This window comes from Schistocerca nitens, chromosome 1, assembly GCF_023898315.1.
Source record: "Schistocerca nitens isolate TAMUIC-IGC-003100 chromosome 1, iqSchNite1.1, whole genome shotgun sequence".
Lineage (NCBI taxonomy): Eukaryota > Metazoa > Arthropoda > Insecta > Orthoptera > Acrididae > Schistocerca > Schistocerca nitens.
The window spans coordinates 521,596,517-521,610,251 of record NC_064614.1 but is presented as its reverse complement, the minus strand read 5'-3'; the positions used below and the strand labels follow the sequence as shown (position 1 = coordinate 521,610,251).

Below are 13,735 nucleotides of genomic sequence, written 5' to 3'. Positions count from 1 at the left end.
TTCAAATTGCTAGGACTAACACTTAGGTAAGAGGTAAAACATGAAAGGAACTAACTCTAAAGAAACTTTACCAATTGGAAAAACAATAATTAACTGTTTAGAACTAGTTTATTGGTGGGAGGTGCAGAGAGAGAGAGAGAGAGAGAGAGAGAGAGAGAGAGAGAGAGAGAGAGAGGGGGGGGGGGGGGAACAACAGGTAGAAACTGTAAGACAATAAAAATGCACTACAGTGCAGTTTTTGGAAGCACTGGCGACACAAAGCAAAGATAGAGGTGGTTGGTTGAACCGGAGAAGAACAGATGGAAGAGTACATCAAAGAGTTTAATTCATTAAGCATTTTCAAGGCACTTACCTCTTCCAACAAACCAGATTTCCGTCAGTTCTTACATTTCCATTGCAGTTCAGTTGCTTGCCTTAAAATTAATGTTTGTGTTTGATTACCTGAAGTGACTTATGGTAGAAGTTTTAACATTCAACATTATGAAGCTGTATTACTTTAATGTTATATATATATTTCATATTTATATAACAATCATTACAGAAACAATACCATGTAACCAACTTTTCCAGATGTAAGTCAGTTGCCATACTTGTCTTTTCAAACTTGCTGTTGTTGAACACTCAATTCTTTACTGGGAAAATGAAGCTGAAAGGATACTATATTAAGTCAAATAAGATGAAAAAGGTGTAAATGCTTTGTAATGGGGGGGGGGGGGGGGGAGAGGGAGGGGGTGTGGTGGTGGAGAGCAGAAATACAACATAACTAGAACACCAGGAGCTCCACAAGACTGTTTACGGATAATGCTGTTATCTTTTGGGATGTTGCAACAGCAGAAGACTAGTGAAATGCAGGAAAACCTACAAGTGTCGACAATTAGGCCAGTGGCAGTCAGCTGACACTCACCGTCAATAATAATTTCCAGTTCCATAAGCTACTTTCAAGTCAACAATAATTTATTTCTTGATGAAAAAGATCAACTTTTGAAATGCTGTCCATTTCCATCAACTGAAACCTTGACTCCAGCACAGAGGTATAGGTAACAAGCAATAACAATGTACTGAGACTGCATATAGTTTTGCATTTGTTCAGCAAAGACACAGAGAGAGTTAAATGGTATTGCTTCTTTAAAAACTGTATAATCTTCTAAACCTATTTGCTGTTCCCTTTGCATACTGCAAGTGTTTTCTCTATTTGGTTAGCATTTTAATTTTGACTAGTTTAAGAAGGGTAGTGTATTAGAATCTCATATACAACACAGAAGTATAAAAATATAAATTTTCTTTAATGACAAGTGTGTTTCAAATACATGCAACAATGCTGAGAAAGAGATTCGGGTTACTGCGACCACCAAAATTGTTGTTAAAGTTAAGTGAAGTTTGAAGGTGCAGACACCATACTGATTGCAAATGATCACAGAACAGAGGCAAGAAACAATGTATCATCTTTTTCATTAGCACCTAGTTACACTTATGACTGTCTTTGAGACAGCCTAAAATTACAATGTTTCACATTTTTTACATGTGATTTCACTTTTAATACTTCTCAGATTCACATACAGTCTCAGGCAGATGTTTTTGCCTTCTCAAAAATATTTCTGGAAACAATCAGGCGCTGAATTTGTGCTGTACCTTCATAAATTTGATATATCTTTGCATCACGCATTAATTTTTCAACAGGATATTCACTGTTGAAGCCATTACCACCAAATATCTGCAAAAAAAAAATAAAGACTGTTTAAAGTCAAGGTCAGACAAAGGAGCCACAATTATTTTAGAATATTTCTTTAGAAAAATTGTGTGCCTTAACCCCTCATTTGCTATCTTGGCAGGTTTGATACAGAGTATGCTGATATTCTTCTTTTAGTGTAAGGATACAAACTACAGATTTCATTTTCATTGGACAACCTGACCAACAAAACCTGCTGCTGTATGATACTGTTAGTATTTTGGTTTTTGAAATGGACAAGATTGTTACACACAGCCTTCCTGTAATTTATGTGCTGTGTTGCCTATCTACCCAAGCTGAGATGACTACTAAGACAGGCAAAATATACTCTTCAAATTATGCTATCTAATTTTTGGTTCATCAAGAACAATTGCACCTCCAGATAAAGTAGAAATTATTAACACAAAGTCTTCCCATGTCAATGTACAAAACCCAGTGAACTTTAAAAATTTTTCTTTTTTCCCTCTTAATCGTGAGACTGCAGTTGGCTTTCTGAATCACCTCAAAATAAGAACCTTCCATCAGTGAGGCAAATTAGAGATTTTGAATCCACCAGTACCTTAGTTTGCAGCATCCTTTTTCCTCAAGATTTGTCTCTCTTCGTGGGCTTGCCGTCACTAGCATCTAGTTGACTTCAGACAATGATTTTAAATTAAATGAATGGTCCATGTGACAGAGAAAACACTATGCAATCCAGTAGAGTAAGGGTTGTGCTGGTTCTCTGAATATTTGTTGTGGCTAAAAGTAATATACCTAGAATGCAATTGATCATTCCTCCAAAACTTTATGGAACAAATATGAGAATGGCTTGCAAAAAATTCAGGCCTATGTGCAAATCCAGATTTAATACACAGTCCTAATCATTCACGGATGTTCATTCCCATAAATTTGAATGACCACTGCCCTAACATGATATAAAATGCTGAATACTCAGTCACCAGAATACTGATGTATTAATAAACCTGCATATTTAACTCAGTCAATACTTTGTTATGTCAGAAATGTACCTAGTTTCACACCTCTTTGAAATAAAGAGAATGTTGATGTGCTGTTAGCAACAAAACTGAAGTTGTCAAGTTGTGACTCTTTGTAAGAACCTTTGATTATACACAAAGTAAGAAAACAGCCAAGGCAATAGAACTGTCACTCGACATCCACTTGGACTAAAACAAAGGGTGATACTGAAGACTAAAATATAGGATGTTTTAGGTGAAATAATACATATTTTAGGTGGTGGTAGATAGATTAAGTCAGATAAAACATTCATGTGACCAGTTTTCGTAGGTTATAGAGAAGAATTGTCCCTCCAGCTGCTAACGGGTTTATTTATTAATTCTCTTTCTTGTTTTGAGGTTGAAGTTGTACATGAGTTTATGTAACTGCATTTTCAACAGTGATTGTGATTTGTGGGCTTATTCTACTGTATATTTACATGTACTGAGTATATTGATATGGTATTTATGTGTGGGTTTTGAAATGGAAGTGCTGCTTGTAGAGAATACAGTAGACTGATTCCTAACTTTAGAGTACCATATTTACTCGAATCTAAGCCGCACTTTTTTTTTTCGGTTTTTGTAATCCAAAAAGCCGCCTGCGGCTTAGAATCGAGTGCAAAGCAAGAAGTTCTGAAAAATGTTGGTAGGTGCCGCCACAACTAACTTCTGTGACACAGGCATGCCTTGTAGGCACAAATATAAATACTGGCACCAAAACCTCTGCGTCAGTAAATAAATTTAAAAAAAAAGGTGGAAGACGAGCTTTTTTTTCTCTGCCCCTAGTTTCGCCCACTGCATTTTTATACATTATCCAACAAAGTAAATACAAATTCCGTATTGTTCATCTTCGAATGTAGCAGAATTTCAATGTACTACGAAAATCCGACTGGCAAGACTGTTTGGGCTATTTGTCAATATGGCCAACTCTACTTTCTGAATTTTTTCCTACCTGTGAGAAGAGATGGTTGCTAATAGGAACCTGATGAAATTTGAATCACATGCAGTATTCTCTTCACTATGAGAATAATACGAATATCAACATTTTGCCATGTATTCTTTCGTGTTTGCTGCTATCTCATTTAAATCCGGTTTGCCTAATAAACTACGAAACTAGAGTGAGACAACAGCAAATGCGGAAGAATATACGTATCGTGTCATGTTTATATTCGTATTATACTTATGCCTAATAGTGATACAGTCAGAAATGAAGCACGGCAACTGACTAGATTTTTAATTCTAAGATTACTCTAATTTCTGTGCGCAATTTGATGTACTAAAGAAGCGGCTGCAAAGATGTTCGAACGGAGAAACATTTTCGCCTAACTCTCGTTCAGAACATGTTCTATCATACACAGTCTATTATTTGGTTCTTGTTGATCATTATCAAAGAAAGCAGCAGTGTAAGTAACAACAAGTAGCAGTCTCTTGCCATTGTTTCGCTAATGAGACGGTTCCTCTCTCTGTTTTAATTGTAAGCGGCGGTAGCGCGCACAAAAGCAAGCCATGCCGCGAGCGGCGACAGGCCGTAAACACGCACTAATCAGAATGCAACAAACAATGCATGACACAGTACAGTAATGCATTTTCTGCTTAGAGTGACGTAAACACCTATAACAAAGAAAACGGCACTTACCAGATCAAAGCAAAATAAGCAATCGATTCAAACCAGACGAAGCACGTGAAAAAGAAAGGGTACCCGTATAAATACGGACAGAGCGCCTGACGCATAGCAATGGCTACCTGGTAAAGCCTAACTGCTAATCTTACGACTCGAACCAAACTACTGTAGCTGTATCGTCATTCATTCGACCTAAATTGTGTCTCATATTACAATGGACCATCTTTGTTTCGATTTGGAGGTGCGGCCTAAAACTTTTCTCCCCCCTTGAATTTCGAGTCTCAAATTTCTGGTGCGGCTTAGATTCGGGATTTTTTTTTTTTTTCTTTATTTCGAGTCTCATTTTTCACCTGCGGCTTAGATTCGAGTGCGGCTTAGATTCGAGGAAATACGGTACTTGTGTTTTCATTCAACTGCACGAGACTGTGGCAGTGCCCATCAGTCATATTTCATCTGAATGTGCAAATCAACAGTGTGTGGACGAAGTGAAAGTAAAGCTGTCATTGGTCTGAAGATTGTTTTGAGCACCACAGTGCTTGACTAGGCATGGTCCAGCTGGTATGCCGTTGCCTTCCTACGATCTTCGAACTGACTTAACCCAGCCAGTGACATAGGGACCTACAGTCTAATGCAATTCTGAACCAGGGTGTTACTCTTGCACCTTTCACATCAACAAACACTGCCAGATGTGAAAGAAATATTAAGTGACAAATATAAAGCCTAGTATTGAATAGTGATTGAATCAGAGATCTTTGGATTTACAGTTGGGCACTTTACCAACCGAGCCATCAAGATCATCTTAAAAGACATTATTCAGCTGGTAGAACATAATCCTTCAACAAGGACATACAGAATTTCCACTTGTATCATGGTTCCACGAACAAGAATAAGGCTGACACTTTGTATTCACAGGCTCTATCCATAACATTTATAGTGGAATCAACACTTGTAATTCACATCAGTTGTATGACTAACAATTCTCTGAATGTTTCCAGCATTATTGGAAAAGGTTCCTTTGGCTAAAGGATGGAAATCAGGTGACATCATCTAAACCTAGCATTCCTTGAAAGATGGCTTAGCAGAAACAATCACATTTCTTGACTATCAAGGTCCCCCAGATTCTACCCCTTATGCATTTTTACCAGTGGTGACAGTTGAAAGATGAAGTCTACAAAGAAAAAGTAAACACAAGAGGAGCATCATTGATATTAATAATGCTACACCCATAAGACATTGCCAAGATAACCTCAGACGAACTAGGAGGGCGAGTCAAATGAAAACCTTAGATTTGTAGTAACAAATCGAAATTTCACGCCGTTATCTTGGAAGTTTGTAAGTGTGCTACAAACAGCGTGCAGAGTGGCCTGTAGGTGGCAGCATAGTATAGATGCACACATACTGTTCGCAGTATCAGTATAAAGATGGCCACCCCACATGCGACTTGCACCAGCGAAGAACAGCGTTCTGTTATTTGGTTTTTGCATAGTGAAGGTGTGAAATCTATTGAAATTCATCGAAGAATGAAGGTTCAGTACGGTGATGCACGTTTGTCACAGCAGCAAGTCTACGAATGGATTATGAAGTTCACAAATGGTGTGCCTTCAGTGGAAGATGCTCCTCCTCCAGATCAGGCACGAGTTATGACTCCACAGAACATTGCAGCAGTTGAAGCCATAGTGAAGGAAAACCGCCGAGTGACACTGAATGACATTGCAGCATGTTTACAGATTAGTCATGGGTCAGCACACCACATTGTGCATGATATGCTCCAGTTTCACAAAGTGTCTGCAAGATAGGTGCCACGACACCTGATTCATGAAATGAGGGAACGACATGTTGATGCTTGTGAAGAACTTCTTCGGCACTTTGAATGAAAAGGTGATGGCTTCCTTGCAAGAATCGTTACTGAGGACGAAACCTGGGTTCATTTCCACTAACTGGAAACAAAGATAGCGAGCAAGGAATGGCGCCTTTCCTCATCCAAAGAAGTTTCGAACAGAACCATCAGCAGGGAAGGTTATGCTGACACTCTTTTGGGACGAAAAATGCATCATTTTGGAGCATTCCATGCCTAGAGAGACCACTGTCACCAGTGCATCTGCACAGATCTCCTAAAAAATCATCTGCGGCCTGCAATCAAATCAAAGCGATGTGGATTGCTGTCAGCAGGTGTCATTTTGCAACATGACAATGCAAGGTCCCACACTGCCCGACAACAGTCGCAACAATCACAGACCTGCATTTTGAGTGTCTTCCTCATCTACCATACTCACCAGACCTTGCCCCCAAGTGATTTCCATATGTTTGGACCACTCAAAGATGCAATGGGAGGAAAGAAGTTCCTTCCTGATGAAAAGGTACACCATGCAGTGCATGAGTGGTTGCGCGGACTACCAAAAGAATTTTTTTCTAAAAGAATTTATGCACTTTGTAAGCACTGGAGGAGATTATGTTGAAAAGTGATACCGCTTTGTACCACTTCTGCACAATAAATAATAATTAAAAAAATATTTAAGGTTTTCATTTGACTCACCCTCGTACAAGTGGCATTTCCAAGAGAATTCAAATGTGCATTCAACTCAGAAGTGGAATTCATGAAAAGGAGCTCTGAACTTAATCACTTGCGTTTGTTAAGTGTATGCGAGTACGTATTTGGGTTACATCCTAACACCTGTAGCTGGGTAACCATTAAAAACTGTATGCATGTTATACAGAATGCTTCATTCGTATTATTCCATACTACTACCCCCCAAAATATTTACTATTTCTCCCGGAGCACCCTGTATATTGAATTCTGACACTGTTTTCCAGAGGAAGTGACCCTGAAGAAACTGAAGTGGCATACTCTTTAAGATAAATGTAAACTATCCCCAGGAAGTCTACTAACAAAGTTTAATGAACCATCTCCAAACAATAACTCTATGAATATACAACCCCTTACGTATCTCATTTAGGGATCATGAGGACAAGATTGGAATAATTACAGCACACAAAGGCATTCAAAACAATCATTCTACCTGCGCTCCACACATGAATGGAATAGGAAGAAATTCTAGTGACTGGTACAATGGCACGCACCCTCTGTTGTTTATTCTGCAGTCGTTTCCAGAATATGGATGTAGGTGTAGAACACAGTCCGTCCATTCAGTCATAACATGAAAGTCCAAATGACAGATACTTAGATGCAACTATGATGTAGTAAATGAACCACCACCACTTGAAATTAAAGAAGAATGGGTCTGAATTGATACCAGCATAATCCTCTAGAGATTACATATGATATCTTTCTCCCCATCTGCTAGATGCATTCCAAGTGACTGAAGAAAGCAGCACGCCATTTCCCCTTTCAAGAAGGGTTGTTTGACAGATGACCAGAACTACAGGATGATGCAGAATTGTATATCATATTTAATGAACTTTTTGGAGATGGAAAATTTTGTATGAAGCACAAATTTCACATACAACCATCGAATTTCCTTTGTTTGTCCATACACAAGCTTTGTGACCGGGCTGAAGACACCCTACCAGGAGAAATCTTTGAAATGCTCGAGCCATGTATAACTGATCCATTGGATAACAGAGAAAGTTACGTAAGTCTGTTCGAATTGTAGTGAGTTGCAGGAAGACCTGTAAGGGATCACTATGCAGGAACTGTACTTGATCCTTAACCATTAAATAAATGTAAGATTGTCGATATTTAATCTTAGCAAGAAAATTAAGGTTACTAGTTACGAGTGTTGTCATTAAAACCCAACCTGTTTCATAATGGCATGAGTGCTCTGGTCAAAGGAGCAGAAATAGCTTTTGTAAGGAAAGTCATATGTCGTGTTTCGGGCATGTGCTCAATTTGGTATAAAAATTTTTACTGCAGAGACTGACAAATTGCCTGAGTTGATTACTGCTAGAAAGCACTGTAATGTTGTTTAAAGAAGGTACAGTAGCAAGTCAAGTGCTAAGAAAAGAATGACATCTTGAATTGATTCAAGAAGTATCCACTAAATAGAACTTGATGTTCTATATGATTGAAAAAGTTTTACAACTGTGTCCAGTGAATACTAATGTTAGTGCACCACCTATGCCAAAAGCCACAGGTACTGTATACGTCGAATGGTTGTGATGTTCTGTGGCCTACAGAAGTGGCTACTTGTGAAACTTGTATATGAAAAGTACGTTGCAAGCAGTAAAGTAAGACCAATAACTACAGCAGTTATGTTGAATATCATAATATCTAGCATGCAACCATTACAAACTATTGGAGAGAACTTCAAGAGCAACGTCAGAACAGAAATTACAAAGTTATAGCTATCAACTGAAAACATTAATCCAGTAGTCATGTCAGTGTAGTTCAATTCTTTCAAGATGATTTAGCATATCTGAAAGCATGAATAACCATCAGGGATTTGCTTGCAGCTGTTGAAATGACTGTCAGTGAAGATGGGCAACATACTGAAACCTCAGAGGAAAACAGAGAAACCAAATTTGATTTATGGAATGATCATAAAGGACCACAAGAAATGAATAATTTGCAAACTAGAACAGGAACAGACCTATCATTGCAGTTCAGATTGTTTCATCGTGATCTGAAAAATCATCTTCTGGATTTTACACTGGATCCAATCACATCATCGGTATTACCTATCCCCTGCCACAAAAAGGAACGTAAATATCTTAGATGTATAGCCACATTGGCTTCTGAAAGATTGTTCTTAAGAGTAGGATGTACTCTGTAAACAACACAATGGACTGAGGAGGAATCTTTTCTCAGAAATGTTATTTTTATAGTCTGCAAACAAAAAATGTGGGATTTGTGTTAATTATTACTGTATTTATTGATTATTAATAAATATGTTAGATGTATTTGTATATAACTTTTTACACCATTCTACAAATTTATTGTTTAACACTGATGTTTTGAGACTTAATAGCTGTCAGATGTTAAGATGTCAGTCATGAAATTGAAATCAACACCGATGATTTGCCATCCCTAGTACAGATGCAAATCTAGTTTCTGTCCTTTTATCAATTTTGAAAGATTTCCTGATATCTTCAGGTGGCTTGTATTATTGGAGGGCGAAGTACTTTGATCAATGGTACCACAAGCATAGGTAAATACGTAACTGGTGGTGGAAGGTTCCACCGAGAGAGAGAGAGAGAGAGAGAGAGAGAGAGAGAGAGAGAGAGAGAGAGAGAGAGAGAGAAAACAAATTTGAATCTTGGTGGGAGGGGTGCAGTCAGTTTCATCACCAGCATTTGACCAAAAGCAAAAGAAAGTCACAGGCAATTAATGTTTGACTGACTACACTGACATTACAGGTTAAACTCCAAACCATGACAAAGTCTCTCATGGAAGGAATACTACTGACACTCATGACACAACTTTATGAGGATAACAGTAAGCTCTACATACATCTTGCTACTATTCTAGAGCAACACCATGAAGATGCCTGTGTTTTAACCTCAATTCGTTTCCTTTAACATTCATAACTACACTACACAAGCATAGTGACATTGATTTCACATCCAACATACCATGCTAAAAAAAGGAAGAGATCCATGATGAATCACAAGTCAGGTAGCAGTCTGTTGAGTGCAAACTGACAATTTAGTTACTGGTACCTAAGTGTGCATGGAAGAGAGAATTGTGATGAACAGACCAACACTCAGTCTAGTTCGATTTTTACTCATGGCTGTATGGTACATTTTATGGGCAGAGATGACACTGAATTGCAGTGAAGTATAATGGGTGAGCTGCTACAGGCCAAATTATGGCACACCAAGCCTTATTTGTCATTAAATGTAGCACACTTGTGTTAACCACTAGTCCATCTCACAACAAGCCTTTTCATAAGAGGAGAGCTGATATATGTCACGAATAGTCCAGCTTACTGATCCCTGATATTCCACTATTGAGAAGTGCTGCTGTGCCATAGATCAATAGCAAATCCAGAGGCTTTGCTCCCATGTAACACACGTCAGATTTTGGATGATGTTATTCATGACACAGACAGTCTTTTTTTCTTTTTTAAGCTACATTATAATTTTGTTAACAATATTTGGAGTTTTTACAGTGAATCATATGTTTATCACAACAAATTATGAATATTTCCCTCTAATATCCTTCCTTGTCCAAATGGATGGCATGTAATTAAAAGGGGTTTTGCTATCAAATAAATCATCATTATTTTCAACCTTTGCCTGTAGCTGATTGATTTTTGCTGAAATCAGTAACCCAAAACCTTTAAAATCTGTCTTTTAAGAAATTAAACAAATAAGAAACATTACATAAAACATGATGCCGCATGGTGGACAATGGACTCATGTCCACAACGAAACTATCAATGCAGCTATTCTCAATTACAATCTACAATAATTTTGTAAATCACCAAGTAAATGGGAGCATGGAATCTTCAATATAGTTACATATAATTACTAGGCACAGGGAAGAAAAAAGTTTGCACTTTTTGTTGATTTTGATGTTATTTGGCAATTCGATGTTATTTTTTGGCAATTTTTGTATTAATGCAATGGTTTATTTTTGAAGTACTGTAACTTCCTTTCATTTTTCTAATTTTTTCAGCAGTTTGTTGAAAATGACAATATGCCAATAAATTGCATTATGCTTATTCACACCACAGATCACATTTATTTACATTATTAAAAAAGAAACAAATTATACCCATTAAATCTAGTCAGTTAAAGAGTCAATCAAAGAACAGGACACATGACACCATGCAAATGGCTTCCTGCTATTTTTTCTTTTTTAAACAGGTCTCTGAGAACTTTTATTTCAATTACAATATTATTTTTACTGTTTTATGAATTATGTTAGTGATTACATCATGATCTGCTGCATAGACTGGGGCCTAGGTTAGGCTGAAAGGTGACCAGACACAATGTTGAGAGAATTGGAGTGACTTCCGTATTTGATGCTTTTCACATTTTCACTTTTGTACTATGAAAATATGTACTTTAACTCATGCACCACATTAAGTCTCTCAAAAACATGTAATTTTTTATGATAGTTTGTGCAAACTGGGAAATGTGACAAACTGTTACTGAAATGGAGGTCGCTGGAAGTAGAATATTTTCGTTTAACTTCACATCTAGAGTTGTTGGGTCCAATGACAATCTCCTGTGGACCACAAAAAGCCATAGTTCATAATGCAGGAAATGAACATCCATTTTAACATTATGCTCAGTGATGGAAAAAATAGAGTCAAAATTCAATTTTAGCATTCAATAACTTATCAGTTACACATATTAGCAGTCACCCTCGGAATTACAACATTTTTACATGGGAACAGGGAAAATGCCCAAGTCCACAGTGTTTCATAAAAACAGCTAATTTCATGTTATTACAACATTTTTACACGGCAACAGGGAAAAGGGCAGTGTTCACAGCATTTCACAAAAACAGCTACTTTCATGTTACATCTCTAAAAAGTCCAGATTTTGCAGTATTATTCTTTATCATTCATGCAAAATTTTCTTGTCCCTAATAATCAAGCGAACAACAACTCTCATCTTCATAACCAAGTTGGTTTCCTACCCCAGTAACTGAATATCTCGAAACATTAATTCCCCAAAAAGCCCAAGTCTAAAACGTACCTGAACAGCATCAGTGGCACACTTGTTTGCAACATCAGCAGCATAAGCTTTGGCAATGGAAGCATGGTAAGAATTTCGACGCCCTTGATCAGCTTCCCAAGCAGAACGCATCCATGCCAGACGAGCAGTTTCTACTCCAATGGCCATATCAGCCAACATGAATGCTACAGCCTACAACAAAAAGAACTGACACTACAAATACTGAATTACCACGAAAGAATGAAACCACTAAAGTTTGGAGAAATATCAGACATACAGAGATACTTTGAGAATCATTCTGAACTTTGCTGTAAATGAGAACTTTTTTGAATCTTTTTAATAATGGTCAGAAATTCAAATCTTGGGCAATGAGAGAAATAAAATGTTTATATGAATAACAGTGCATGGATATCTAAACAGAACAATGCTTAATATCTTTTCTGAGTTTTCTTCTTACCTGGTGTTGTGCTATGGGTACACCAAATGTTTTCCTTTCCATTGCATATTTTGTAGCTTCATCTAGTGCTCTCTGTGCCAGTCCAACTGCACCTGCTGCAACCTAGAACACAATAATAAGTGCCTTTTATTAGCCGCAGGAAATAGTCAAGGTGAGGTGGTTCTAGTCGGCCACTTAGTCACAAATTAATATCTTCAACCATATGTATTTCTGCATTCTTAGACAGTCAAAATGGAATTTGTCAATAAGATCCCTCCACCATGATTGTGTTCTTGGCATCCTCTCACTACATGCATACTCTGTACCACTTAACAACATTACAGGACTACATTTCCAATAGACTAAGTGTCTCCATATATCAAATTTGGAGAAGAAAGAGTGTATTCTGAGTAGTATGTTGTCTTTGGTGAGAGAGCATATTTTCACACCTTTCATCTTCCATACAATCTGAAGGAAGAAAAAGAGGAATGACCTAAGATTACATTCAAAGTTCATACAACATAAAAAATTAACAAAATTCAAGTTAGTTTGCAGAGACTGAGAAAGATTTAAGAAGATAAGTGGACGGCAAAAAATGTGTATTGTATGTTGGGGTTTGCCTGGGATAGGGGCAGTGGCAGGGGGGGACTGACTCTGGATTAGGGATCTGTCTTTATCAAACAATTGTGTTAATAAAATATTTTTTGTCTGCACTAGTTCCATTACATAATATTCCTGGAATGAAACACACATTTTAATTAAGAGAACACAGCACTCAAACTGTGTTTTTCCAACCAGTGTATGTTCCCTCAGTTAATAATATCTGTTGTACATTTCTGGCCACTATGTTTAGACACAAATCTCAAAAGCTAGCTTTTTTCAAAAAGAGGTTTTTGGGAATGCCTTTGTAGAACTGAAGCTAATTTATAGCTGGTTCCATAAGAAATGTGTAGCATCTAGTGGAACCTCTATATATAAAGACTGTATTTAAGTAGGAAACAACTATACTTGCTGTTTCCAAATGTCAAAGGAGTTTGATCAGCATTAGTGACTTGCCATCTAACAATAGGAATTTACTGGAAATTGATGTATGGTGCACATCATCTACAGTAATGAGGGACACCTAATGAGCACTGTGAGCAGCAGAACAAATGGCCACAGGTTTGTTTGATATCAGTGAGAGCATTAAGGAAGTGCTGAAGTATCTGAAGAGGCAAAGTCATCCAAAATAGTGTTTACTATCTTCCAAATACGTACTCCAGAAAATATAAGAAATGTCTTATATGATGGAAAGTGTTTCGGAAGGCACTGATGATAAAATGATCCAGTACCTTGTCACAAACAGCCCAGATCCAAAAGGGAATATTAAAGGA

The 13,735-nt window shown here is 37.4% G+C and overlaps 1 protein-coding gene and 1 long non-coding RNA gene across 2 annotated transcripts in view; one reads left to right on the top strand and one right to left on the bottom strand.

The window, feature by feature from the left end:
* Nucleotides 1-13,735, top strand: part of LOC126253279 (uncharacterized) — a 36,584-nt gene that overhangs the window by 17,355 nt on the left and 5,494 nt on the right. The gene's annotated exons all lie outside the window — the stretch shown is intronic.
* The window catches only part of LOC126253273 (probable medium-chain specific acyl-CoA dehydrogenase, mitochondrial), a 95,500-nt gene continuing 83,027 nt past the window's right edge, over nucleotides 1,263-13,735 (bottom strand). Inside the window, exons 9-11 of the mRNA XM_049954491.1 lie at nucleotides 12,384-12,485; nucleotides 11,948-12,118; nucleotides 1,263-1,711 (exon numbers count right to left, since the gene is read on the bottom strand). Of these exons, the coding sequence (XP_049810448.1) occupies nucleotides 1,562-1,711; nucleotides 11,948-12,118; nucleotides 12,384-12,485 (423 nt within the window). The 3' untranslated portion in view covers nucleotides 1,263-1,561. The remainder of the gene's footprint in view (nucleotides 1,712-11,947; nucleotides 12,119-12,383; nucleotides 12,486-13,735) is intronic.